The following is a 27,009-nucleotide window of genomic DNA, read 5'->3' as shown; positions in this document are numbered from 1 at the left end:
AAATCATTTTTTATGTTTCTGCAATGGTTAATACACCAATATGTAGAAGCTCTTTAACCCAAATGATATTTTTAATGCTAAAATATAATTATTATTGTTATCCATGACTTTTCAAATCTACTGATTTACAAAAAACTGAAAAAATATTAAAGCACATTAATATTTCTTGATTAATATGTCAAATTATAGTTATTTACTTGCATTCCTCTACAGAAAAAATAGTTTTAGTGGTTGAATGTTATGCTTGATTAATTTCAGACTTCTCAGAGAAGCCCAGTGTGCCGGTGCAAATTTGGGTGAATTCAGTTTGAAATTCCTCATTCCTGTTCAAAATGTTAAAACATGGAGAGCTCACTGAAAATGAAAGAGTCCGCATTAAAGCACTTCATGATGCTGGATGGTCTCTGAGACAAATATGACAGGTGGTCTAATAAATTTGTTAAGCACTGTATGTGGCTTTTTAACTAGCTTATTACAAGGTTTCCTCAGTACGTATTTCTTTCACAGGTTTTAAAAGGCTTTGCTGACTGTGTGAACAGAAAGAACGTCTAAGGTACAGTCCAGTCATCGATCATGATGGCAAATTATTGGATATGGTACAGAACTAATTTAACCCCATTTAATATTTTGGATAATAAATAGAAAATTGATTTTAAAGCTCACAGCACATCACATTGGAAGCTTAATGACGATCTGCTATTTTTTGCAAGACTATTTAAAATCTTAAAAATTGGAATAGTTTTAAAAATGATGAACAACACAAATCATCTGGGTGTCCTTGGCACAAAACATTTTCAAATCGGGGTCCATCACCTCATGCATATCAGTGTGGGGGTTGTTGACAAAAAATTTTTGAGAACCACTGATATCATGTAGCCCTTTCTTAAAAATTGTAAGCGGAATCAATATTTATTACATTACTTATCCATTATTGCTTTATTACAGTTAATCTTAAATGTTAATTTCTTTCAGTGCTGTGTTTTGGCTTGTCACTTAAAAGCAGAGCAGATTACAATGAGGCAAGACTAAAGCTTACAGAAGCAGTTGAACACACTGACTTTGGGACAGATGAACCAGACACAGAGGAGTCGGATGAAGATGAACAGGTTTCTGTAATGGAACTTAAAAAGAAGGAAGGTGGTGGACGAATGTATACAAAGACTCAATACTGTCTGTACTGTCCCATGCATTGCATCAAAATGGCGAGGCATCTGATTCGCAGACATAAAAATGAAGCAGCTGTAGCCAAAGCCGTGTCTTTTCCCCTGAAGTCAAAGGAGCAGAGACTTCATTTGGACCTCTTCAGAAACAAAGGAAACCGAGCTCACAACAATGAGGTTCTTAAATCGGGTAAAGGAACACTCGTACCAAGCCAACAAACAAAGGCACCAGTGAAACCCAGTGACTATATGCACTGCATTAATTGTGCGGCCCTTTTAAAACAGAAGGCACTATGGAGACACATGTCGAGATGCAAGCTGGCTCAAAAATGCAGCAAAACCAAGCCTGGCAAGAGTCGGATCCAGTCACTCTGTTCCTTTGCACAACCCGTTCCCGATGGCGTCAGCAGGAAAGTGTGGGAGCTGGTCATTGTTATGCACCAAGATTTGGTCACCGACATCATCAGAGAAGATAGGAACATTCTGAGACTCGAGGAACACCTTTACACCAAACACGGACATGACAAGACCAAGCTCGAGTAAATTCATCAAAAAATGCGTGAAATTGGCAGACTTCTTCTTAGCTCAAGAAAATCTGGCAAACTGAAAAACTGCAGGATTTTTTTGTTCCCTCCAACTTCAACCATGTCATTCATGCTGTTAAGGAAGTGGCTGGTAATGATGACGAGAAGAACGCCTACCGAACTCCGTCCTTGGAACTCAAACTCGGACACAGTCTGAAAAAAATTGCTGATATTATTGAATGCGAAGCGAAAATGGCAGACTCGGATAATGAAGAACTTCGGAAAAACCTTGAGAGGAGCCGAGCCCTCTATGACAAATGATGGGAGGTATGTGTATCATCACGTGGTCTACAAACCCTATGAGAGAAGAAGTGGAACACCCCCCAGATTCTGCCCTTCACAGAGGATGTGAGAAGTATGCATGCGTACACTGACAAGTGCCGGAAGGAGTATCAAAGCAGGCTGGAGATGGAACAGAGCAAGAAAAATTGGTTGAAACTCGCAAACTTAACTCTCTCTGAAATAATCCTGTTTAATAGGAGATGAGAAGGTGAAGTTTCAAAGATGACACTCAGTGCTTTTACACTTAGAGAATCCTGAAACCATGGTTAAGAAACCAGAACCATGGTTCACACCTTCACATGTAAAAAAAAAAAAAACAAAAAAAAAAAAAAAAACTTGTCAATTTTTTTTTTTTTAAGATTTATTTTTGGGCTTTTTGTGCCTATATTAGAGGAGGACAGTGGATAGAGTCAGAAACAGGGTCAAGAGTGGGGGTGAGACATGCAGTAAAGGGCCTCAGGCCGGATTTGAACCTGGGCTGCCCACATACACGGGGAGCACCTTTAACCACTAGGCACCTGCTCCTCAAAACATGTCAAGTTTACTCATAATTCATTATTTTAACAGCATCCTCACAACCCAAGGAAAGACAGAAAGCTGTGTCTGACACCAGTGACTCCAGAACAGGTGATTTACACATGCCATACAGAGAGAATATATACAACCCCTGGCAAAAATTATGGAATCACCAGTCTTGGAGGATGTTCATTCAGTTATTTAATTTTGTAGAAAAAAAAGCAGATCACAGACATGAAAAAAACTGAAGTCATTTCAAATGGCAACTTTCTGGCTTTAAGAAACACTAAAAGAAATCAAGAAAAAAAAATGTGGTAGTCAGTAACAGTTTCTTTTTTTTTAGATCAAGCAGAGTGAAAAAATTATGGAATCACTCAATTCTGAGGGAAAAATTATGGAATCATGAAAAAAAAACACTACAACACACCACTTGTACTTTGTTGCACCACCTATTTACAACAGCTTGCAGTCTCCGAGGCATGGATTCAGCGAGTGATAAACAGTTCTCTTCATAAAACTTGCTCCAACTTTCTCTGATTGCTGTTGCCAGAACAGCTTTGCAGGTTGGAGCCTTGTCATGGACCATTTTCTTCAATTTCCACCACAGATTTTCAATTGGATTGAGATCTGGACTATTTGCAGGCCATGACATTGACCTTATGTGTTTTTCTTCAAGGGAATTTTTCACAGTTTTTGCTCTATGGAAAGATGCATTATCATCTTGAAAAATGATGTCATCATCCCCAAACATCCTTTTGACTGATGGAATAAGAAAAGTGTCCAAAATGTCAATGTAAACTTGTGTATTTATTAAAGATGTAATGACAGCCATCTCCCCAGTGCCTTTACCTGACATGCAGCCCCATATCATCAATGACTGTGGAAATTTGCATGTTTTCTTCAGGCAGTCTTCTTCATAAATCTCAGTGGAATGGCATCAAACAAAAGTTCCAGCATCATCATCTTGCCCAATGCAAATTTGCAATCCATCACTGAATATGACTTTCAACCAGTCATCCACAGTCCACGATTGCTTTTCTTTAGCCCATGGTAACCTTGTTTTTTCCTGTTTAGATGTTAATGACAGCTTCGTTTAGCTTTTCTGTACGTAAATCCCATTTCCGTTAGGTAGTTTCTTACAGTTCAGTCACAGACTTTGACTCCAGTTCTGCCCATTTGTTCCTCATTTGTTTTGCTGTGCATTTTCTGTTTTCAAGACACATTGCTTTAAGTTTTCTGTCTTGACGCTTTAATGTTGTCCTTGGTCTATGCTTGCCTTTTACAACCTTCCCATGTTGTTTGTACTTGGTCCGGATTTTGGACACCACTGACTGTGAACAATCATCTTTTGCAACATTGTGTGATGATTTACCTTCTTTAAGAAGCTTGATAATCCTCTCCTTTGTTTCAATTGACATCTCTCGTGTTGAAGCCATGATTCATGTCAATCCACCTGGACCAACAGCTCTCCAAGGTGTGAGCACTACTTTTTAACTGCAGACTAACAAGCAGATTTAATCTGATGCATCTGGTGTTAGTTTTGGAAATGAAAATTTATAGGGTGATTCCAGAATTTTTCCCTCAGAATTGAGTGATCCCATATTGTTTTCACTGTGCTTGATCTAAAAAAGAAACTGTTACTGACTACCACATTTTTTTTTCCTGATTTCTTTTGGTGTTTCTTGAGCCGGCAAGTTGCCATTTGAAATGACTTTAGTTTTGTGTCATGTCTGTGATCTGCTTTTTTTTCTAGAAAATTTAACAACTGAATGAACATCCTCCAAGACTGGTGATTCCATATTTTTTGCCAGGGGTTGTACACTCACAAGTTAAATATCAACATCCACACTAGACACTGCCCTCACCTATGTGCTTTATTCTCTTTAGTAAACATGAGGCAAAAGAAGAGGATCATCTGAGACGAGCAATGAGGGATTCTTAAAGCTTAAGGACAGACATCATCCTGAATCTGACACCGAGGAGCCAAAAACAGGCGTTTTACTCATATAACACATAATCTATTTTTTTATGTGCACAAATTATTAGAATAAAAGCATGAGCTTATAAAAAGCATCATGTAAACATGCTAATTAGAAAGATTTGCTCTCATAAAGCCCATTCAGAATGAAATATAATTCTGTTGAGGTTGATGGTTTATTGTTTTTCATTATTTCAGTGTGCGTTTAAACACACTCTAAACATTTCTTACTCGTTGGGGTTAAACGTCTTATTACAGTGCATGTCTGCTTCTCTCTTTAACTGTGCATGTCTGAAGCTTCAGATCCACATCATGTTTCTAGACTGTAGAAGGAGTTTGTAGCACTCAACTTTCAGGTCACTCTAGGAGAACACGTTAAAAGGAGAATAAAGAAATGTTGCACATGTAAACAGCTATAGGCACACTTAAACTTCTTAAAGGTTTTAATACTAAATTGTTTAAAGATATAAAACTGTAATGAATTATATATTTGACTAAACAGATGGAAAGTCAAAACTTTTTCGTGACATGTTCACTTCAGACAGGGCCCTTAAAGTTTGATCGTAGAATGCTCTGAAAAGTTTCATTAGTAAACTGCAGTATTTATTTCTCTTCTGCAACATTTCCCCCAAGCCCCCCTCTTTGTATGTTTTTGTATCATAACATTTTATTTTGGCTCCCTTGTGTTTGCCATACTCAAGTCTAATTAGGTTTATCATTGTCTGCCAGGTTTTATTGCCTTAAGTTCAGAATGAACTGTCTCTAAAACTTTAGCATAATGCATTGTCTGATGTCTATTTGTTTAAGTTTTTTTTTCCTTCTTCTCTTTGCTCTCTCTTCAGAAACCGAAACAAGGAAGGCACCTGTGTCCTGGTCACCTGAGGAGATTCATGCAGTTGAGAAAACTCTTATGGAATTCATAGAGTCTGGTAAGGTACCAGGCAAGGCTGACTGTGTGGCGTGCATTAAGGCCTCACCAGAGGTGCTCAGAAGAAGAACCTGGACTAGGGTAAAGTTTTATGTCAAAAATCGTATCACTGCAATTCAGCGTGAATCTTCCAGAAGATACCGTTAACAAAAATTCAGTTCTAAGGCCCTTAGGAGCACTGTTTATATGTTCTTACCTTGACACTTGGGAAAATGTCCATGTCTTAACTCCTCTGGTTGAATTTTTGAGAGTTCCTATAATGCTAGTTTTGCAAACACTTTGAGAAAAGTTAAATATTTGGACAGATCAATTGGCTCGTCTCAGAGAATGATTCTTTCTGCTTCCAAATGGCTTAATAAAAAAAATCAGTTCTAAGTCTTAAAGTTGTCCTTTCCTTTTGTGAGAAAGAATTGTTTGTTTTTAAGTTTGCTTTAAAAACAACAACAAAAAAACAATCAATACGTAATATTAAATCCATAAGTAGTTTGGTGTTGGTCATATTCGTTAGCCCATTTAGACCTTTGGCAACCTAAGAAACACCTTATAACACATAAACATTGATTGAAAACAACCTCCCAAATCTTAAGGTATTATGAAAAACTGCACAAAATTTCAACATTGACTTTAGTCTTTATTTATTATTAACAGCAACGCGATGTACAAAAATATCTCAAAGCTTAAATCCTTGACCTTAACTCACTACTACTGGCTTTACTATGAAGTTAAATAACATTGTCAACATCAGTAAACACAAAGGAGAAAAAGTGTAATTTTGACTTCTCATCTTCTGTAGCTGATAAAGAACTGAACTCAATGTGTACAGTCTCACTGGACAGTCTACAGCCATGACAGTGACATGGTGTGAGTGTTCATACCACACAGAGCTCACCTCAGACCTTCTTACTCTCAGGGGCGATGTAGGTTTGGGAGCACTCTTTGCTGTCACTGACAAACCTTTCTGTGAGGAGACATAAAACCACTGCACTACTCTACTTACCGCTTAGATCTATTTTTTTTTCTTTTAGTTAATCACTTTTGGCTGCTTGACATGAGTTCTGTGTTATTTATCCCCCACACAGTATGATTAAATGTTTATGATGTATTGTGCCGTGCCTAACAGTGGTGTTATTGTATGCCTATAGAAATACTGAAGTTGGTCCTCAAGAGGGTGGTATTTCCTGAATTAATATAATTGGTCCTCATAAGGGGTGAAAATTCAGGTTTTCAATTTTGTTGAGAGTTTGTGATATTTCAAGTGATTTTTGAGTTTACAAAAAATTATAATGATTTTAGCAATTGAAATCACGTTTCTAGAACCTTCAGAAAGGGTGTTCCCACCAGGCTGGTCCTTGTCATGGGACCCCCAAAGTAGCAAAAACGGGTAGGTGTGTGTGTGTTTTAGCGGCGGTATGACGTAATCGTCTGACTTCTGATGCCACGGACCAAGATATTGAGACCAGGATTACAAAATGGCTTCTAAATGCACCTGATAGGAATGGTGGGTGAACGACGAATGAGAAGAAAGGAGGGGTGATGCCTTCATGAATGTTGAAAGGCTATGCCAAACTGTTTGCTGATATTGCTGCTGTTTGAAAAAAGGTTTTCCAATGCCTCGTTGAACTCTTAAATATAAAGCAGTGTTTGTGGTTAATTTCCACAATATTCAGTGTTAGAACTGTTAAGGACTAACAGCATTCCAATGCAAAATGTGTTTTTTACTCTAGCACTTTTTATGTTTCAGTTTACAGTTGAAGGTTTTTTTTCTTAATTTGATGATGATTAAGGCCCTTAAAAAGTGTTAAAGTATTTTCCCCCTTTTTAGTATATGCTTGTTGTGGATGTTGTGATAAAAATCACTATTCTGTGTATAGATTGAAAGAGGCATTAGAAGGTGTAGTTTGTAAGGGACCAGTTTGTAAAGGATAAAACAATTTTCTGCGTCCAGACTGCAAATTAGGGATAGGCGATGCCAATTTTTTAAATTAGATACCGATACTGATCCTTTACAATGTAATTTTATCGTAAGTATCATTTGGTATCGATACTTTGCTGGAGGGATCAATACCAAAAGAGTACTTTTTAAATATCGATATATCGATGCTGTAATGTGGATACTCCCACCACTACTGCGAATGAATCATGCCTTGACAGTTTTTCTATTGTCTTTCTTTGGTCCATTTAGATTGTTCATGTAGATTGTATACAAAAAAACTCATGCAGCAAAAGTCCAGTCACCACAGGATGACAGGTTTTGACCCAGCTTGGCTGTCAGAAGGGAAATACTCCCCCTGGCTGTACAAGACTGACATTGGTAAGTGAGTTAGTTAATACATAAATTACATTACATAAATGTATGAATGAATGAATAAATAAATAGATAGACAGATAGGGGATTTTAGGAATCTTCTGTTGACTATGTTAGACAGCATAAACAGGCAGTTGTGAGAGGAAGCCAGAGATTTTAAAATTGTGGGAGGACCACAGATATGAGGACGATTTAAAAAGATTTTTTATCTCTAATCCTCTGAATGCACACACTAGACGACTGAGCCAGACTGTCAGGTCACTAGAGACCACACACCTGCCGACCTGCCAGCGACCTTGGTTATCACGTGACTTCAGAAAAAAACAAACAACGATGTCTGTCGATATCCTCTTTCTGTCCCTCCACAACAGGCTGGCCTGGCATGTGTTACAGGTGAAGCAAAATTAGAAAACATGGAAAAAACTTAGGATGAAATCCAGGCTGGAATTAAGTTAAAGCCATGTTTATGGTTGTGAGCGGTGAAATAACATATGATCGGGCTGTGACGCTACCCCGTCTGCTTACTCTCATTGGTTGTTGAGGGTACTTCGTCAGAGGCACTATGACCTAGAATCGTAAAAAAACGTAAAAACATGTTAACTATTTACGATTCGGGATTTTGGAGGCTATGACGTGATTTGGAGCAGTAAAACAATAGTGTTGACACCACACACAAGGATTTTTCAGGCAAACAGTCATTAGCGACGAGGCTCCTCTCAGGGTATGCCCCCACGATTGTTGGAGGGGGCAAATTGTGCCCCAAATCGGTTTTAAAATTCTGTAGTGTGTGGCTAAGAGAATCAGAGTCAACATCTCTCAACATGACATCTGAACGCTTCAGATGTGTGCCAACGGCAGAAGGCCCACAGGAGGGGCAGCAGCTAACCCAAGTGAATACCAGCACCAACGGCCCTCCTCCCCCGTCGCCACCCGGGCTTGTCAAAAGGCATGTGCACTGTCCTTCAGACCACCGCAGGATTTTAACTTTCCAGTCAAAAAATTAGCGGGGAGAGCTTTGCTCACTCCCGAAAGGCCGCCTGGTTCTGAGAGTGGCAATGGCTGGAATACGGTGACAGTGATGGCATTGTATGTTGTGTGTGCAGATCGGCTGTCAAGAGCAAGCTGGTTGCATACAAAACCGAGGTCCAAGATCAACGGAGAAGATCAGGGACCATGAGAGAACTCGCATTCATTTAGATGCGACCCAAAGATTGGCTGCCTTGAAAAAAAAAACAAATTAATGTGCTACTCTCTGAAGCCACAGCAAAAGAACAGAGAACAGCAGAGCTCATTTTCAGCTGCAGAAGATTCCTGGGGCACCAGGGACCCCCACTAAGAGGGGCTGCAAATCGGAATGGGGTTTTATGGCAGCTGATGGTGGAGAGGGTACGCAATGATCCTGACCTGGATAAGTGGCTGAAAAGGAGAGACAACTGAATGTCCAACAGCATTCAAAATGAAATTCTGGAGCTGTTAGCGCATGACATTATGACAAAAATTGGAGCAAAAGCATCACAAAGTCCTTTTTTTGGCTTAACTGCTGATGGGACCACAGATGTCAGTGGCAAAGAACAGTTCTTAATCAGTATACAGGTTGCTGATTATTGACTTTTACAACACCCCAGACACAAGAGCAGAGATGCTATTTTTGTGTCTTAAAGATGTTCTTGTGTGCCTCCATTTGCCACTAGAGAGGCTGAAAGGGTACTGTTTCGATGGAGCTAGCAAAATGCCTGGGAGGTCCAAGGGGGTGCAGGCTAGACTGAAAGAAACATGTCCCGACTCCGTGTTTGCAAATCACTCCCTGGATCTGGTGCTGCAAGAAGTGGCTTGAGTGGTGCGTCTTATTGCTGATATGCTAAACATTGTATGAGAAGTAACTGTTGTTATTAATGATTAAGCAAAGAGAAAAGCCGACCATGCTGGACCACTATTTAAGATGTTTCCTGATAATGAGACAGCCAAACAGTATGGGTGTGCCAGAACCAAGACAGCCTCAGTAGTGAAAACGCTGGCCAGGAATGATGATGACTGCATTACAGAGGCAATGAAGCGGTCTACATACAGCCTTGCTACCGATGGGAGTACGGACATGGAGGACATAAAAATGTACCCCATGTGGTAAGGATTTTTGATGCCAGGCTTGGGAGGATGGTTGTGCTGTTGCTCAAGATTTATGAGACAAGAGAGAATGAGCAATTTTTGAACTGCTCAATGATGAACTGAAGAAGAGAGGCATACCATGGTCAAACTGCATGAGCTTTGCAGCTGACAATGCTGCGGTAATGCAAGGTTTGCGGAAAGGCATAGCAGCCTTTTTGAAGGCACAAAATCCTCACATCTACCTAGTTGGTTGTGCCTGCCACTTGATACCCCTAGTTGCAGAGAGGGCGTCCAGGCAGCTTAGTGTGAACATTGCAGACTTCCCCATCACTATATATTACTTTCTTGACAAAAGCAGAAAGAGAAAGTCAAATCTATGTGACATACAGATCATGTGTGATGCAGAGGTGAGGAAGATTCTCAAGATAGTCTCCACAAGATGGTTGTCTTTGGGGCAGTGTGTGAACCGTCTTCTGCAACAGTGGGATCCTCTTACTGCTTTCTTTGAAAACGAGGTGGATGCAAGAAAGAAAAAGAAGACAGAGCCCTCAGGATCCTCTAAGTTGTCAAAGCCTCCATCTGGTCCTACCCAGAACCCTAAAGCCACACTCTCCACCAGTGTGCCAGCTATAGTGAAGCCCAAGCTCTCCTCCTCTATCCCACCAAAGCTGCACACACCTCCATCTGGTCCTATCCAGAAGCATAAAGCCACATCACTTACCAGTACACCAGAGGTTCAGTCCTCTGCAAACCATACTACAGAGTTTGACCTATTGAAATTCCTCTTCAGGCAAAATAAAATCAGAGAGAGAGCTGCAAGAGGAAAAGAAAAAACAAAACCCGAAAGAACCAAGAAAAGAGTAAAAGGAACTGACAAAACCTGAGAGGATACTTCAATTCCTCATTAACCCCATTTCAAAGGTATATTCACTCTTTCCGAAGAGAGCCATACCTATTTTGGACATCAACAACCAGCTACTTAAAAAATAGGAGCCATGCATCCACATTCTACTTCCAACTTTGAAGCTGCCATGTGATCACCATGATGACTGACACTGGTAGAGGTATCAAGCCAACCTACACAAGAGAAAACCTGCTACCAAATGAGAAACTCTCAATTGGCCATGACACCCACATTTTTATCCAAAGCCAGAGTAGCCTAGAGCTGAAGCAATTCTTTAGAGATGTGCAAAAGTTCTATTCATCTGCAGCTGAATACATAGGGTCCAAATTTCCATTTGGGGATGAGCTGCTCATGCATGCAGTTTTTATGGACATAGCTAAGAGGCAATCTGGGAAATTCTTTTCCCTCAGGTACTTTATCGATCGCTTTCCCTTTATTCTGCCTGAAGCAGTAACTGTGGATCAAGTGGAAGAGGAGTTCCGGCTGTATCAAGCCACCAGCTTTGAGGACAGCATCTTCAGCAAGCGCACTGATGAAGCTTGGTGAGACATTGGCCTGCTAAAGAGAGGAGGCAACAAGGTCTTCTCCAACCTCTCAGCAGTCATGCTTAGAATACTGGCATCTTCCATAGCAACGCTGATTGTGAGGGTTTTCGGTCTTGTCACCAAAAACAAGACCCAATACAGAGCCAGCCTGAGCACAGACATGTTAAGCGCCTTGGTGACAAGGAAGGTGGGCATGGCCGCAAAAGAGACTGTCTGTCACACAGAGAGCTTCAGTGATGCTCTGCTCTGAAAAGCAAAGTCAGCAACCTATGAGGCAAAGCAGGCAGAAGCCACTGCAAATAGAGGTGATGAATGATGAAAATGGCATTTCAGTCAAATACGTGTGCTTAAAAGGGACATAAAATGCCTTTTGTGATTTTCTGTTACATAAATGTCAGATGCCCATGTTAAAAGGGACATAACATGCCTTTTGTGATTTTCTTTTGTATAAATTATACCAGATGTCTGTTAATCTTTGTCAAAGTTCCAAAACTTGAGGTGAACGAATGGAAAAAAAAAAAGTTGCCTGCAAGTCAAAAACCAGGTGTTCAGCCTACTCTGAACTGTTGTCAGATTGTTCACATCCACTCACAAATAGCTGTCTGTTCCTAAAAGTAAATGGCTTTTCATTAGAAAATTATTCACAAGAATATATGAATGTTTTCTTCATAGCCAATACATGCATGCATCATGTTTGATCATCCAACACTGATCAAGTGGCAACTGGACTGGTTACAGGTGTACACACACCTCCACCAGAGAACAAAGGACCAGAGAACATGTGACCCTAAAAACCCAGGAAATGCCCGCTTAGCCACACCCCCAGAGGAAACGACTCTGCTAACAGCTGTCAGGTGACCACACAGTGCATTTGCATAGCAATGGTCAGGCTATGCTATTTGTGACCGAAGCCAGATAGAGTTCCTGCAAGTCTGCATTCTGGTGGTTGAGAAAAATGGATACAAAGTTGTTTTCTTCAGAATGATCATTTTTGGTTTTTTTTTCTCATTTTATGCAAGTCCAACATTTAAACTTCTCATTTGATTAAAAAGTCACACAAATGTGATATTTAAAAGCATTAATTTTGTGTTTTAAAATGCCATGTTTTCAGAGTCGTTGCAGGGAGATTGAGGGGAGGGGAAAGTGAAACTGCTGGGTGATAATTGGCCACTCAGCCTGCCATTGTTCCCAGTTTCGCCCATTGAGATGGACAATAACAAACACTGCATGGCTCAAACGCCACCCCTCCCCTGGCACATAAATACAGCTGTTTTTAGTTATCACCTTTATCAACAAGCCTCAAGATGCACCCCGCAGCGAAGGAAAGTAGAAGAGACGATGAAGAAATGGCAAGAATTATCAACAGACTTGGGACAACTTCAGGATTGCTCGATAGTGAAAGTTTGCTGAAGGCGGATTTCCTATAAGAATATTTTGATGAGCGTCACCAGTCTGATTCAGAAGCTTGGTTTGGGCGGACTTCATGTAAATGTGGCTCTATTGTTCAAGCCCATTACCTGGCCTGCCTGAAGGAATGAAAAGTCCTGAAACTTTGAGCCTGGTTTTCTCAGAACAAACAGAAACTAGAAGTTAACATTCAAATGAGCATATCTTTGTAAAATATGCTCAGATTGAGGTGTGTGATACATCATTTGAAAGCTTGGAATCTACACTTTCATAATGCATTAAAAATCTCAAAAATGACCTTGGACGACTTGCAGGAGTTTTTACCAGCTTTGGTAACATTTACTCTGACTCTTCCCTAGTCACTTTTGGAACTGAAGAAGGCTTTTGGAGAACAGGAGAAACGTCTTCAAGAACTTGTAACCAGTCCAGTTGCCATTCAATCAGCGTTTCTACACTGACATATATTTGATCTGAATAAAACTGCTCTGACACGTGCAACATTGTCCCACCGGCCAAATCTACCGAAAATGTGACGTAGCAGAAGAAATCCTTTCTCACCTTTGTTGTAGATAAATCGCTGGCACCCTTTCGTTTGCTTTAACTCCTGCTTGTGCAAAATAATGGATTGCTCTATTTTGTGTCTGTACCTTATACTACCTGATCAACAATTCAGCTCCTTTAAAGTTTCAAGTGTAAACAAAGTTATCTCGGCAACAGATCAGTTTTGTTTTGCTCCTGCCACGTTTCTGTCTGCTCCGTTTGTGGGACAGACATGCGCATTAGAACAAAAATCACCCCAAACAGGGAGAGAAGATCAGATTGGAAGTTTTCATTGGTGCTGATCAGAAAGACTATCGGCATAAACCACCCCTCTCAACCAGAATGAAATTTCTGTCCCAGTGAGCCGAATCAAGGGATTTTATTCTCAATGAAGTATTTATATGAAGCATTGTTATTCGGATCAGGCATTTATTCTGAGTACAAGTGTCCCATGTAAACACAGCTAATGCCTTAACATTGCAGTGTGGTGGTGAAATTTCATGGCACATATACATAAAATAAAAATCCTTGTTAGCTCAGTTATATGCTGAGATGAATTCATGTTTCACACAAATTTAGTTCCCACAACCCTGAGTTTTTCATGCATTAGCTGCCTGTCCTGCTTATGTGTGTATATGGAGGGGAAAGGAGTGTTTATTAGGCCGTTTAAAAAATGTAAAGTTTTTAATATATCCAAATTTCACAGCATGGTTTTATTGAAAGAAATACAGTATTCTACTTTGAACAAAATAATTGTGGGGATTTATTGCTTATTAAAACAAGATTTCCATTTCACATTTAGCAATCTGCTTGCAATGTCCACAAACCAGCTGTCTGCAATTTCACTATCTGGATTGCAAGTAACAGCATCCAATGGCTTGATATGAAATGAGACAGTGAAGTTAAGGCAGCTGGACCTGTCCCCAGTGAAGTTCTTAAATTGAATTGTTGCATCACAAATCACTGATCTGAATGGGGCTTTTAATGCCTTCTAACGAAATAAATTTAAATTTGTATAAATAATTATAATTTTTAAAGATAATGCCTGAAAGTTCAGATGGCAACAAAAACTAAATTCGTGTATCAAAAATTACATCAGATGGTTCCTAATCTGGCACCATTCCCTGTATTTTTCATCTTGAGGCCAATTTCCTTGGACTTGTATTACCTCATTGCCTTCTCTGTTGTACATAATACACTATTAATAATGTCATACATAGTATCTGAACATCAAAATCCTCACAAAACAATTATAAAACATTATGTGACCCTTAAGAAACATTCAAAGTAAAGATTTTGCAGTCAGGTTCTGAATTAAATTAATCTTTTAGCGATGATGGTAGCTGAATGATCTAAACTGTATGATCTCCCTTTAAACATATTGTGTGAGTTCCAAAAAAGAGCACACAAGAGTTATTTTGGAAAAAAAAACAACACAATTTTTTATATCAAAGTCTTTATTTTGTCCAGCTAAGAGCAGCAATTCAAGTGCAACAGTAATTCCAGCATTGTTTGTTTAAGAGCATTTCTAAGTTAAACAGAGATACCAGCATTTGATCACTAAAAAAATAAAAGTTTCAAATTAAGTGAAAAACAACCTGATTGACATGAAAGAGCAGCAGGTAAGAGAAAATGATGACAGACACTGAAACATTAAAAGAGTATCTCAGACATTGAAATATGTACCAATCAAGAAAAATAGTTCTTATATACAGATAAAACAATCACATCAAACATGAAATGAGTTGTTTTAAGAGTGCATGTACAAAAGGACCTTTCAAGTAAGGTGTAGGGAAAGTTCAGAGAGATGTGACGTGACAGTCTTTCCCTTTTACATTACAAATTTCATCCTGGCAGAGTAGATTTTCCCTCTTTTGTTGTGATTTTATTTGTAGGTTGTTGCTCATGAAGAGCTTTTCATTTCAGTAACAAGTCACATTCCCTTTCTCAGCAGACCCTTGATATGTTCATTTACATTTTAAAGGTTTGGCTAGGATTTGCCCATGGTCAGTTTCATAATGACTAATTCCACATGAAAATGCAATTTTGGAAATGAAATGCAACAGCTCATGAAATTACATAATCTTTTTGAAGGCCTGCGATAATAAGAAATGTGTCTTAATATTTCTCACCATACAAAATTATGCATCAATGATTGAACAATGTTAATTTTACAGTTATTTACATCTAACATCTAATAGTCTATTAATACTTTTGAAATGCATTTCATAGAAACTAGTTCTATGTCAGTAACCTGTCCCGTATGGTTATGATTCTTTACATAATACAGTATTGACTAGGAAGATGGGTAAATAATTATTATGAGACGTAATATCAGTGGTTCTATCAGTGCAAGTGGATTTAAGATGTCTCCTCTTTGTTCAAGTTTTCTATCAATACTTTAAGTAAATATTTTAAAGGGTCATTTCAGACATCTACAATTATGCTTTGAATTTTAGTCAAAGGTTTGAATTAGTCACCAATCCTATCAATCTAGTTAGACACCACCAAGAGTCACTTGGCATGTACTTTTATCATTAACAGTATAATCTGAGTTACATGACCCTTTTATCATAAACTTATTCAACAGTGCTACAAAGTACAGTTTATTTCTAACATAAGTTGTAGTGGTAAACATTGTATGAGCATATGTGTCCCCGTACCATTACAGCTACAGTGCTCCTTGTCCCTTAATGCTTGTGTTGAGTTGTACATACAGCCCATAGTGCAGAAGTGCCACAAGAAAGGCAGATTAGGCCCTGAAACTCCAGCTCCTCTGAAAGGGCTGGAAGGGTTTCTTGAGGTTGAAGAACATAAGATGAGGTTTGAGCCGAGGCGTTTTCTCAGGTATGACAGCAGCTTTGCTTTCCTCAGTTGGAAATCGATTGTGGAAGATTTCTGGGTATGACCTCTGAAACTGATGAAAGAGGATATGCACAATTACTGTTTGGAATATAAGCAATATACTTGCACAGATACTGTATAATCTACTGTAAGACTATTCTTATTCATATTTAGTGTATGTTGTTTAGGAAATTATATTTTACTGTGTTTGGAAATAAAAGTAAGGAAAACATAAAAACCTGTGCACAAACATTAGCCAAACCTGCACTGCTAGTTCAAGGCAAAATATTTACACCACTGTGATGTTTAACAGGCAGGAAGAATGTAGCATAATGTGGAGGATAAGGGATCCAACCAGTTAGCTTGCATAAAAAGTAATAGCAGAGGTGTTACAAGGTAAGATGTAGTCTTCAGATGGATGGAAAATGGCATATTTGAGGAGATTTTAACATGAAAGTGCAACATGGGAGATCTGCCGTAGTTTTCTGTGGAGTTAATCTGAGGGTCCAGGGTTCAAGTCCCTGTTCAGGCGATAATGCTATAATTTGATTAATCTTAAGGCCCTCTGGAGTGGGGATGCTGCCCTTGTGACAAACCATGGATGGAAAATGGCATATTTGAGAAGAAAAACATGCACAAGAAACATGGGAGATCTGCTGCAGCTTTCTGTGGAGGTCAGTGCCCAGGTTGAGTCCATGATGACTCTAGTCAACCAAAGTCCCTGGGCACTACAGCCCAGGTTGGTGATTTTTAAGAAGGACTGGACCTCTTGAAGCCTGGGTAGCTCAGTCGGTAGAGCATCAGACTTTTAATCTGAGGGTCCAGGGTTCAAGTCCCTGTTCAGGCGATAAGGCTATAATTTGATCAATCTTAAGGCCCTCTGGAGTGGGGATGCTGCCTTTGTGACAAACCATGGATGAAAATGGCATCTTTGAGAAGATTTAAACATGAAAGTGCAACATGGGAGATCTGCTGCAGTTTTCTGGGGAGGTCAGTGCCGAGAATGAGTGCATGATCCCTCTGTTCAACCAAAGTCCCTGGGCTCTAATGCTTCGGTTGGTCGTGTTTTCCCAGCATGCAAACCCTACGAGCCTGGATAGCTCAGTCGGTAGAGCATCAGACTTTTAATCTGAGGGTCAAGTCCCTGTTCAGGTGATAATGCTATAATTTGATCAATCTTAAGGCCCTCTGGAGTGGGATGCTGCCCTTGTGACAAACCATGGATGGAAAATGGCATCTTTGAGAAGACAAACATGCAAACGCAACATGGGAAGTCTGCTGCAGTTTTCTGGGGAGGTCAGTGCCGAGAATGAGTGCATGATCCCTCTGTTCAACCAAAGTCCCTGGGCTCTAATGCTTTGGTTGGTCGTGTTTTCCCAGCATGCAAACCCTACGAGCCTGGATAGCTCAGTCGGTAGAGCATCAGACTTTTAATCTGAGGGTCCAGGGTTCAAGTCCCTGTTCAGGTGATAATGCTATAATTTGATCAATCTTAAGGCCCTCTGGAGTGGGGATGCTGCCCTTGTGACAAACCATGGATGGAAAATGGCATCTTTGAGAAGACAAACATGCAAACGCAACATGGGAAGTCTGCTGCAGTTTTCTGGGGAGGTCAGTGCCGAGAATGAGTGCATGATCCCTCTGTTCAACCAAAGTCCCTGGGCTCTAATGCTTTGGTTGGTCGTGTTTTCCCAGCATGCAAACCCTACGAGCCTGGATAGCTCAGTCGGTAGAGCATCAGACTTTTAATCTGAGGGTCCAGGGTTCAAGTCCCTGTTCAGGTGATAATGCTATAATTTGATCAATCTTAAGGCCCTCTGGAGTGGGGATGCTGCCCTTGTGACAAACCATGGATGGAAAATGGCATCTTTGAGAAGACAAACATGCAAACGCAACATGGGAAGTCTGCTGCAGTTTTCTGGGGAGGTCAGTGCCGAGAATGAGTGCATGATCCCTCTGTTCAACCAAAGTCCCTGGGCTCTAATGCTTTGGTTGGTCGTGTTTTCCCAGCATGCAAACCCTACGAGCCTGGATAGCTCAGTCGGTAGAGCATCAGACTTTTAATCTGAGGGTCCAGGGTTCAAGTCCCTGTTCAGGTGATAATGCTATAATTTGATCAATCTTATGGCCCTCTGGAGTGGGGATGCTGCCCTTGTGACAAACCATGGATGGAAAATGGCATCTTTGAGAAGACAAACATGCAAACGCAACATGGGAAGTCTGCTGCAGTTTTCTGGGGAGGTCAGTGCCGAGAATGAGTGCATGATCCTCTGTTCAACCAAAGTCCCTGGGCTCTAATGCTTTGGTTGGTCGTGTTTTCCCAGCATGCAAACCCTCACGAGCCTGGATAGCTCAGTCGGTAGAGCATCAGACTTTTAATCTGAGGGTCCAGGGTTCAAGTCCCTGTTCAGGTGATAATGCTATAATTTGATCAATCTTAAGGCCCTCTGGAGTGGGGATGCTGCCCTTGTGACAAACCATGGATGGAAAATGGCATCTTTGAGAAGACAAACATGCAAACGCAACATGGGAAGTCTGCTGCAGTTTTCTGGGGAGGTCAGTGCCGAGAATGAGTGCATGATCCCTCTGTTCAACCAAAGTCCCTGGGCTCTAATGCTTCGGTTGGTCGTGTTTTCCCAGCATGCAAACCCTACGAGCCTGGATAGCTCAGTCGGTAGAGCATCAGACTTTTAATCTGAGGGTCAAGTCCCTGTTCAGGTGATAATGCTATAATTTGATCAATCTTAAGGCCCTCTGGAGTGGGATGCTGCCCTTGTGACAAACCATGGATGGAAAATGGCATCTTTGAGAAGACAAACATGCAAACGCAACATGGGAAGTCTGCTGCAGTTTTCTGGGGAGGTCAGTGCCGAGAATGAGTGCATGATCCTCTGTTCAACCAAAGTCCCTGGGCTCTAATGCTTTGGTTGGTCGTGTTTTCCCAGCATGCAAACCCTACGAGCCTGGATAGCTCAGTCGGTAGAGCATCAGACTTTTAATCTGAGGGTCCAGGGTTCAAGTCCCTGTTCAGGTGATAATGCTATAATTTGATCAATCTTAAGGCCCTCTGGAGTGGGGATGCTGCCCTTGTGACAAACCATGGATGGAAAATGGCATCTTTGAGAAGACAAACATGCAAACGCAACATGGGAAGTCTGCTGCAGTTTTCTGGGGAGGTCAGTGCCGAGAATGAGTGCATGATGCCTCTGTTCAACCAAAGTCCCTGGGCTCTAATGCTTTGGTTGGTCGTGTTTTCCCAGCATGCAAACCCTACGAGCCTGGATAGCTCAGTCGGTAGAGCATCAGACTTTTAATCTGAGGGTCCAGGGTTCAAGTCCCTGTTCAGGTGATAATGCTATAATTTGATCAATCTTAAGGCCCTCTGGAGTGGGGATGCTGCCCTTGTGACAAACCATGGATGGAAAATGGCATCTTTGAGAAGACAAACATGCAAACGCAACATGGGAAGTCTGCTGCAGTTTTCTGGGGAGGTCAGTGCCGAGAATGAGTGCATGATCCCTCTGTTCAACCAAAGTCCCTGGGCTCTAATGCTTTGGTTGGTCGTGTTTTCCCAGCATGCAAACCCTACGAGCCTGGATAGCTCAGTCGGTAGAGCATCAGACTTTTAATCTGAGGGTCCAGGGTTCAAGTCCCTGTTCAGGTGATAATGCTATAATTTGATCAATCTTAAGGCCCTCTGGAGTGGGGATGCTGCCCTTGTGACAAACCATGGATGGAAAATGACATCTTCGAGAAGACAAACATGCAAAAGCAACATGGGAGATCTGCTGCAGTTTTCTGTGGAGGTCAGTGCCCACACTGGGTCCACGATGCCTCTGTTCTACCAAATTCCTTGGGCTCTACAGCTCCGGTTGGTGTTGTTTTCCCAGCATGCAAACACTAGAAGCCTGGGTAGCTCAGTCGGTAGAGCATCAGACTTTTAATCTGAGGGTCCAGGGTTCAAGTCCCTGTTCAGGCGATAATGCTATAATTTGATCAATCTTAAGGCCCTCTGGAGTGGGGATGCTGCCTTTGTGACAAACCATGGATGGAAAATGGCATCTTCGAGAAGAAAAACATGCACAAGAAACATGGGAGATCTGCTGCAGTTTTCTGGGGAGGTCAGTGCCAAGAATGAGTGCATGATCCCTCTGTTCAACCAAAGTCTCTGGGCTCTAATGCTTCGGTTGGTCGTGTTTTCCCAGCATGCAAAGCCTTGGAGCCTGGATAGCTCAGTCGGTAGAGCATCAGACTTTTAATCTGAGGTTCCAGGGTTCAAGTCCCTGCTCAGGCGATAATGCTATAAGTTGATCAATCTTAAGGCCCTCTGGAGTGGGGATGCTGCCCTTGTGACAAACCATGGATGGAAAATGGCATATTTGAGTAGACAAACATGCACAAGAAACATGGGAGATCTGCTGCAGCTTTCTGTGGAGGTCAGTGCCCAGGTTGAGTCCATGATGACTTTAGTCAACCAAATTCCTTGGGCACTGCAGCCCAGGTTGGTCGTTTTTAAGAAGGACTGGACCTCTTGAAGCCTGGATAGCTCAGTCGGTAAAGCATCAGACTTTTAATCTGAGGGTCCAGGGTTAGGGTTCCTGTTCAGGCGATAATGCTATAATTTGATCAATCTTAAGGCCCTCTGGAGTGGGGATGCTGCCCTTGTGACAAACCATGGATGGAAAATGACATCTTCGAGAAGACAAACATGCAAAAGCAACATGGGAGATCTGCTGCAGATTTCTGTGGAGGTCAGTGCCCAGGTTGAGTCCATGATGACTTCAGTCAACCAAATTCCTTGGGCACTGCAGCCCAGGTTGGTCGTTTTTAAGAAGGACTGGACCTCTTGAAGCCTGGATAGCTCAGTCGGTTAAGCATCAGACTTTTAATCTGAGGGTCCAGGGTTAGGGTTCCTGTTCAGGCGATAATGCTATAATTTGATCAATCTTAAGGCCCTCTGGAGTGGGGATGCTGCCCTTGTGACAAACCATGGATGGAAAATGACATCTTCGAGAAGACAAACATGCAAAAGCAACATGGGAGATCTGCTGCAGATTTCTGGGGAGGTCAGTGCCAAGAATGAGTGCATGATCCCTTTGTTCAACCAAAGTCCCTGGGCTCTAATGCTTTGGTTGGTCGTGTTTTCCCAGCATGCAAACCCTACGAGCCTGGATAGCTCAGTCGGTAGAGCATCAGACTTTTAATCTGAGGGTCCAGGGTTCAAGTCCCTGTTCAGGTGATAATGCTATAATTTGATCAATCTTAAGGCCCTCTGGAGTGGGATGCTGCCCTTGTGACAAACCATGGATGGAAAATGGCATCTTTGAGAAGACAAACATGCAAACGCAACATGGGAAGTCTGCTGCAGTTTTCTGGGGAGGTCAGTGCCGAGAATGAGTGCATGATCCCTCTGTTCAACCAAAGTCCCTGGGCTCTAATGCTTTGGTTGGTCGTGTTTTCCCAGCATGCAAACCCTACGAGCCTGGATAGCTCAGTCGGTAGAGAATCAGACTTTTAATCTGAGGGTCCAGGGTTCAAGTCCCTGTTCAGGTGATAATGCTATAATTTGATCAATCTTAAGGCCCTCTGGAGTGGGGATGCTGCCCTTGTGACAAACCATGGATGGAAAATGACATCTTTCAGAAGAAAAACATGCACAAGAAACATGGGAGATCTGCTGCATTTTTCTGGGGAGGTCAGTGCCAAGAATGAGTGCATGATCCCTCTGTTCAACCAAAGTCCCTGGGCTCTAATGCTTCGGTTGGTCGTGTTTTCCCAGCATGCAAAGCCTTGGAGCCTGGATAGCTCAGTCGGTAGAGCATCAGACTTTTAATCTGAGGGTCGAGTTCCTGTTCAGGTGATAATGCTATAACTTGATCAATCTTAAGGCCCTCTGGAGTGGGGATGCTGCCCTTGTGACAAACCATGCATGTAAAATGGCATCTTTGAGAAGACAAACATGAAAGTGCAACCTGGGAAGTCTGCTGTGCTTTTCTATGGAGGTCAATGCCCAGGTTGAGTCCTTGGTGCTGTTGGAAAACCAAAGTCCTTGGGCTCTAATGCTTTGGTTGGTCGTGTTTTCCCAGCATGCAAACCCTACGAGCCTGGATAGCTCAGTCGGTAGAGCATCAGACTTTTAATCTGAGGGTCCAGGGTTAGGGTTCCTGTTCAGGCGATAATGCTATAATTTGATCAATCTTAAGGCCCTCTGGAGTGGGGATGCTGCCCTTGTGACAAACCATGGATGGAAAATGACATCTTCGAGAAGACAAACATGCAAAAGCAACATGGGAGATCTGCTGCAGATTTCTGTGGAGGTCAGTGCCCAGGTTGAGTCCATGATGACTTCAGTCAACCAAATTCCTTGGGCACTGCAGCCCAGGTTGGTCGTTTTTAAGAAGGACTGGACCTCTTGAAGCCTGGATAGCTCAGTCGGTAAAGCATCAGACTTTTAATCTGAGGGTCCAGGGTTAGGGTTCCTGTTCAGGCGATAATGCTATAATTTGATCAATCTTAAGGCCCTCTGGAGTGGGGATGCTGCCCTTGTGACAAACCATGGATGGAAAATGACATCTTCGAGAAGACAAACATGCAAAAGCAACATGGGAGATCTGCTGCAGATTTCTGGGGAGGTCAGTGCCAAGAATGAGTGCATGATCCCTCTGTTCAACCAAAGTCCCTGGGCTCTAATGCTTTGGTTGGTCGTGTTTTCCCAGCATGCAAACCCTACGAGCCTGGATAGCTCAGTCGGTAGAGCATCAGACTTTTAATCTGAGGGTCCAGGGTTCAAGTCCCTGTTCAGGTGATAATGCTATAATTTGATCAATCTTAAGGCCCTCTGGAGTGGGATGCTGCCCTTGTGACAAACCATGGATGGAAAATGGCATCTTTGAGAAGACAAACATGCAAACGCAACATGGGAAGTCTGCTGCAGTTTTCTGGGGAGGTCAGTGCCGAGAATGAGTGCATGATCCCTCTGTTCAACCAAAGTCCCTGGGCTCTAATGCTTTGGTTGGTCGTGTTTTCCCAGCATGTAAACCCTACGAGCCTGGATAGCTCAGTCGGTAGAGCATCAGACTTTTAATCTGAGGGTCCAGGGTTCAAGTCCCTGTTCAGGTGATAATGCTATAATTTGATCAATCTTAAGGCCCTCTGGAGTGGGGATGCTGCCCTTGTGACAAACCATGGATGGAAAATGACATCTTTCAGAAGAAAAACATGCACAAGAAACATGGGAGATCTGCTGCATTTTTCTGGGGAGGTCAGTGCCAAGAATGAGTGCATGATCCCTCTGTTCAACCAAAGTCCCTGGGCTCTAATGCTTCGGTTGGTCGTGTTTTCCCAGCATGCAAAGCCTTGGAGCCTGGATAGCTCAGTCGGTAGAGCATCAGACTTTTAATCTGAGGGTCAAGTCCCTGTTCAGGTGATAATGCTATAACTTGATCAATCTCAAGGCCCTCTGGAGTGGGGATGCTGCCCTTGTGACAAACCATGCATGTAAAATGGCATCTTTGAGAAGACAAACATGAAAGTGCAACCTGGGAAGTCTGCTGTGCTTTTCTATGGAGGTCAATGCCCAGGTTGAGTCCTTGGTGCTGTTGGAAAACCAAAGTCCTTGGGCTCTAATGCTTTGGTTGGTCGTGTTTTCCCAGCATGCAAACCCTACGAGCCTGGATAGCTCAGTCGGTAGAGCATCAGACTTTTAATCTGAGGGTCCAGGGTTAGGGTTCCTGTTCAGGCGATAATGCTATAATTTGATCAATCTTAAGGCCCTCTGGAGTGGGGATGCTGCCCTTGTGACAAACCATGGATGGAAAATGGCATCTTTGAGAAGACAAACATGCAAACGCAACATGGGATGTCTGCTGCAGTTTTCTGGGGAGGTCAGTGCCGAGAATGAGTGCATGATCCCTCTGTTCAACCAAAGTCCCTGGGCTCTAATGCTTTGGTTGGTCGTGTTTTCCCAACATGCAAACCCTACGAGCCTGCATAGCTCAGTCGGTAGAGCATCAGACTTTTAATCTGAGGGTCCAGGGTTAGGGTTCCTGTTCAGGCGATAATGCTATAATTTGATCAATCTTAAGGCCCTCTGGAGTGGGGATGCTGCCCTTGTGACAAACCATGGATGGAAAATGACATCTTCGAGAAGACAAACATGCAAACGCAACATGGGAAGTCTGCTGCAGTTTTCTGGGGAGGTCAGTGCCGAGAATGAGTGCATGATCCCTCTGTTCAACCAAAGTCCCTGGGCTCTAATGCTTTGGTTGGTCGTGTTTTCCCAGCATGCAAACCCTACGAGCCTGGATAGCTCAGTCGGTAGAGCATCAGACTTTTAATCTGAGGGTCCAGGGTTCAAGTCCCTGTTCAGGCGATAATGCTATAATTTGATCAATCTTAAGGCCCTCTGGAGTGGGGATGCTGCCCTTGTGACAATCCATGGATGGAAAATGACATCTTCGAGAAGACAAACATGCAAAAGCAACATGGGAGATCTGCTGCAGTTTTCTGTGGAGGTCAGTGCCCACACTGGGTCCACGATGCCTCTGTTCTACCAAATTCCTTGGGCTCTACAGCTCCGGTTGGTGTTGTTTTCCCAGCATGCAAACACTAGAAGCCTGGGTAGCTCAGTCGGTAGAGCATCAGACTTTTAATCTGAGGGTCCAGGGTTAGAGTTCCTGTTCAGGCGATAATGCTATAATTTGATCAATCTTAAGGCCCTCTGGAGTGGGGATGCTGCCTTTGTGACAAACCATGGATGGAAAATGACATCTTTGAGAAGACAAACATGCAAAAGCAACATGGGAGATCTGCTGCAGTTTTCTGTGGAGGTCAGTGCCCAGGTTGAGTCCTTGGTGCTGTTGGAAAACCAAAGTCCCTGGGCTCTAATGCTTTGGTTGGTCGTGTTTTCCCAGCATGTAAACCCTACGAGCCTGGATAGCTCAGTCGGTAGAGCATCAGACTTTTAATCTGAGGGTCCAGGGTTCAAGTCCCTGTTCAGGCGATAATGCTATAATTTGATCAATCTTAAGGCCCTCTGGAGTGGGGATGCTGCCCTTGTGACAATCCATGGATGGAAAATGACATCTTCGAGAAGACAAACATGCAAAAGCAACATGGGAGATCTGCTGCAGTTTTCTGTGGAGGTCAGTGCCCACACTGGGTCCACGATGCCTCTGTTCTACCAAATTCCTTGGGCTCTACAGCTCCGGTTGGTGTTGTTTTCCCAGCATGCAAACACTAGAAGCCTGGGTAGCTCAGTCGGTAGAGCATCAGACTTTTAATCTGAGGGTCCAGGGTTAGAGTTCCTGTTCAGGCGATAATGCTATAATTTGATCAATCTTAAGGCCCTCTGGAGTGGGGATGCTGCCTTTGTGACAAACCATGGATGGAAAATGACATCTTTGAGAAGACAAACATGCAAAAGCAACATGGGAGATCTGCTGCAGTTTTCTGTGGAGGTCAGTGCCCAGGTTGAGTCCTTGGTGCTGTTGGAAAACCAAAGTCCCTGGGCTCTAATGCTTTGGTTGGTCGTGTTTTCCCAGCATGTAAACCCTACGAGCCTGGATAGCTCAGTCGGTAGAGCATCAGACTTTTAATCTGAGCGTCCAGGGTTCAAGTCCCTGCTCAGGCGATAATGTTATAATTTGATCAATCTTAAGGCCCTCTGGAGTGGGGATGCTGCCCTTGTGACAAACCATGGATGGAAAATGGCATATTTGAGTAGACTAACATGCACAAGAAACATGGGAGATCTGCTGCAGCTTTCTGTGGAGGTCAGTGCCCAGGTTGAGTCCATGATGACTCTAGTCAACCAAATTCCTTGGGCACTGCAGCCCAGGTTGGTCGTTTTTAAGAAGGACTGGACCTCTTGAAGCCTGGATAGCTCAGTCGGTAAAGCATCAGACTTTTAATCTGAGGGTCCAGGGTTAGAGTTCCTGTTCAGGCGATAATGCTATAATTTGATCAATCTTAAGGCCCTCTGGAGTGGGGATGCTGCCTTTGTGACAAACCATGGATGGAAAATGACATCTTTGAGAAGACAAACATGCAAAAGCAACATGGGAGATCTGCTGCAGTTTTCTGTGGAGGTCAGTGCCCACACTGGGTCCACGATGCCTCTGTTCTACCAAATTCCTTGGGCTCTACAGCTCCGGTTGGTCGTGTTTTCCCAGCATGCAAAACTTGAAGCCTGGGTAGCTCAGTCGGTAGAGCATCAGACTTTTAATCTGAGGGTCCAGGGTTCAAGTCCCTGTTCAGGCGATAATGCTATAATTTGATCAATCTTAAGGCCCTCTGGAGTGGGGATGCTGCCTTTGTGACAAACCATGGATGGAAAATGGCATCTTTGAGAAGACAAACATGCACAAGAAACATGGGAGATCTGCTGCAGTTTTCTGGGGAGGTCAGTGCCAAGAATGAGTGCATGATACCTCTGTTCAACCAAAGTCCCTGGGCTCTAATGCTCTGGTTGGTCATGTTTTCCCAGCATGCAAACACTTGAAGCCTGGGTAGCTCAGTCGGTAGAGCATCAGACTTTTAATCTGAGGGTCCAGGGTTCAAGTCCCTGTTCAGGCAATAATGCTATAATTTGATCCATCTCAAGACCCTCTGGAATGGGTATGCTGCTGTAAAGACAAATTTTTAATAAAGGATTAGTGCATTTACGAGGCCCAGCTTCTTTTCTCATTTGTCAAATAATACTTCTCTGGAAAAAGCCACAGTAACTGATTAAAAAGAAAATGCAATATTTCTTATTAGAGTAGTCAATTAATAGTCAGAAGAGTACTCAACTACAACAAGAATCTATTACTTCAGCCCTAATAACATCTGCCCCTCTTCCACAAACCTAATAATAACAAGAAACAAGACATGCAAGTTTTACAAAATGTGTATTGAAGATCAGATACACCTCA

At 42.4% G+C, this 27,009-nt stretch overlaps 1 protein-coding gene and 28 non-coding genes across 29 annotated transcripts in view; 28 read left to right on the top strand and 1 right to left on the bottom strand.

Annotated features, from left to right (window-relative positions):
• Positions 1-14,723: 14,723 nt before the first annotated feature.
• LOC121512986 (DEP domain-containing protein 1B-like) overlaps positions 14,724-27,009 on the bottom strand; it is a 29,758-nt gene continuing 17,472 nt past the window's right edge. The window contains exon 11 of the mRNA XM_041792431.1: positions 14,724-16,169. Within this exon, the coding sequence (XP_041648365.1) occupies positions 16,005-16,169 (165 nt within the window). The 3' untranslated portion in view covers positions 14,724-16,004. The remainder of the gene's footprint in view (positions 16,170-27,009) is intronic.
• Positions 16,871-16,943, top strand: trnak-uuu. Its single transcript has one exon. It is a non-coding gene; the product is annotated as a tRNA-Lys (tRNA).
• Positions 17,493-17,565, top strand: trnak-uuu. The gene has a single exon. It is a non-coding gene; the product is annotated as a tRNA-Lys (tRNA).
• trnak-uuu lies at positions 17,808-17,880 on the top strand. Its single transcript has one exon. It is a non-coding gene; the product is annotated as a tRNA-Lys (tRNA).
• On the top strand, positions 18,123-18,195 carry trnak-uuu. Its single transcript has one exon. It is a non-coding gene; the product is annotated as a tRNA-Lys (tRNA).
• Positions 18,438-18,510, top strand: trnak-uuu. Its single transcript has one exon. It is a non-coding gene; the product is annotated as a tRNA-Lys (tRNA).
• Positions 19,058-19,130, top strand: trnak-uuu. Its single transcript has one exon. It is a non-coding gene; the product is annotated as a tRNA-Lys (tRNA).
• On the top strand, positions 19,373-19,445 carry trnak-uuu. Its single transcript has one exon. It is a non-coding gene; the product is annotated as a tRNA-Lys (tRNA).
• Positions 19,688-19,760, top strand: trnak-uuu. The gene has a single exon. It is a non-coding gene; the product is annotated as a tRNA-Lys (tRNA).
• Positions 20,003-20,075, top strand: trnak-uuu. Its single transcript has one exon. It is a non-coding gene; the product is annotated as a tRNA-Lys (tRNA).
• trnak-uuu lies at positions 20,318-20,390 on the top strand. Its single transcript has one exon. It is a non-coding gene; the product is annotated as a tRNA-Lys (tRNA).
• On the top strand, positions 20,633-20,705 carry trnak-uuu. Its single transcript has one exon. It is a non-coding gene; the product is annotated as a tRNA-Lys (tRNA).
• Positions 20,948-21,020, top strand: trnak-uuu. Its single transcript has one exon. It is a non-coding gene; the product is annotated as a tRNA-Lys (tRNA).
• Positions 21,263-21,335, top strand: trnak-uuu. The gene has a single exon. It is a non-coding gene; the product is annotated as a tRNA-Lys (tRNA).
• trnak-uuu lies at positions 21,577-21,649 on the top strand. The gene has a single exon. It is a non-coding gene; the product is annotated as a tRNA-Lys (tRNA).
• trnak-uuu lies at positions 22,199-22,271 on the top strand. Its single transcript has one exon. It is a non-coding gene; the product is annotated as a tRNA-Lys (tRNA).
• Positions 22,514-22,586, top strand: trnak-uuu. The gene has a single exon. It is a non-coding gene; the product is annotated as a tRNA-Lys (tRNA).
• On the top strand, positions 22,829-22,901 carry trnak-uuu. Its single transcript has one exon. It is a non-coding gene; the product is annotated as a tRNA-Lys (tRNA).
• trnak-uuu lies at positions 23,143-23,215 on the top strand. Its single transcript has one exon. It is a non-coding gene; the product is annotated as a tRNA-Lys (tRNA).
• On the top strand, positions 23,765-23,837 carry trnak-uuu. The gene has a single exon. It is a non-coding gene; the product is annotated as a tRNA-Lys (tRNA).
• Positions 24,080-24,152, top strand: trnak-uuu. The gene has a single exon. It is a non-coding gene; the product is annotated as a tRNA-Lys (tRNA).
• trnak-uuu lies at positions 24,395-24,467 on the top strand. The gene has a single exon. It is a non-coding gene; the product is annotated as a tRNA-Lys (tRNA).
• Positions 24,710-24,782, top strand: trnak-uuu. The gene has a single exon. It is a non-coding gene; the product is annotated as a tRNA-Lys (tRNA).
• On the top strand, positions 25,025-25,097 carry trnak-uuu. Its single transcript has one exon. It is a non-coding gene; the product is annotated as a tRNA-Lys (tRNA).
• On the top strand, positions 25,340-25,412 carry trnak-uuu. The gene has a single exon. It is a non-coding gene; the product is annotated as a tRNA-Lys (tRNA).
• Positions 25,655-25,727, top strand: trnak-uuu. Its single transcript has one exon. It is a non-coding gene; the product is annotated as a tRNA-Lys (tRNA).
• trnak-uuu lies at positions 25,970-26,042 on the top strand. Its single transcript has one exon. It is a non-coding gene; the product is annotated as a tRNA-Lys (tRNA).
• trnak-uuu lies at positions 26,284-26,356 on the top strand. Its single transcript has one exon. It is a non-coding gene; the product is annotated as a tRNA-Lys (tRNA).
• Positions 26,599-26,671, top strand: trnak-uuu. The gene has a single exon. It is a non-coding gene; the product is annotated as a tRNA-Lys (tRNA).

Source organism: Cheilinus undulatus, linkage group 8 (assembly GCF_018320785.1).
Source record: "Cheilinus undulatus linkage group 8, ASM1832078v1, whole genome shotgun sequence".
Classification (NCBI taxonomy): Eukaryota; Metazoa; Chordata; class Actinopteri; order Labriformes; family Labridae; genus Cheilinus; species Cheilinus undulatus.
The sequence above is the reverse complement of the archived record's forward strand: the minus strand, read 5'-3'. Positions and strand labels throughout refer to the sequence as shown.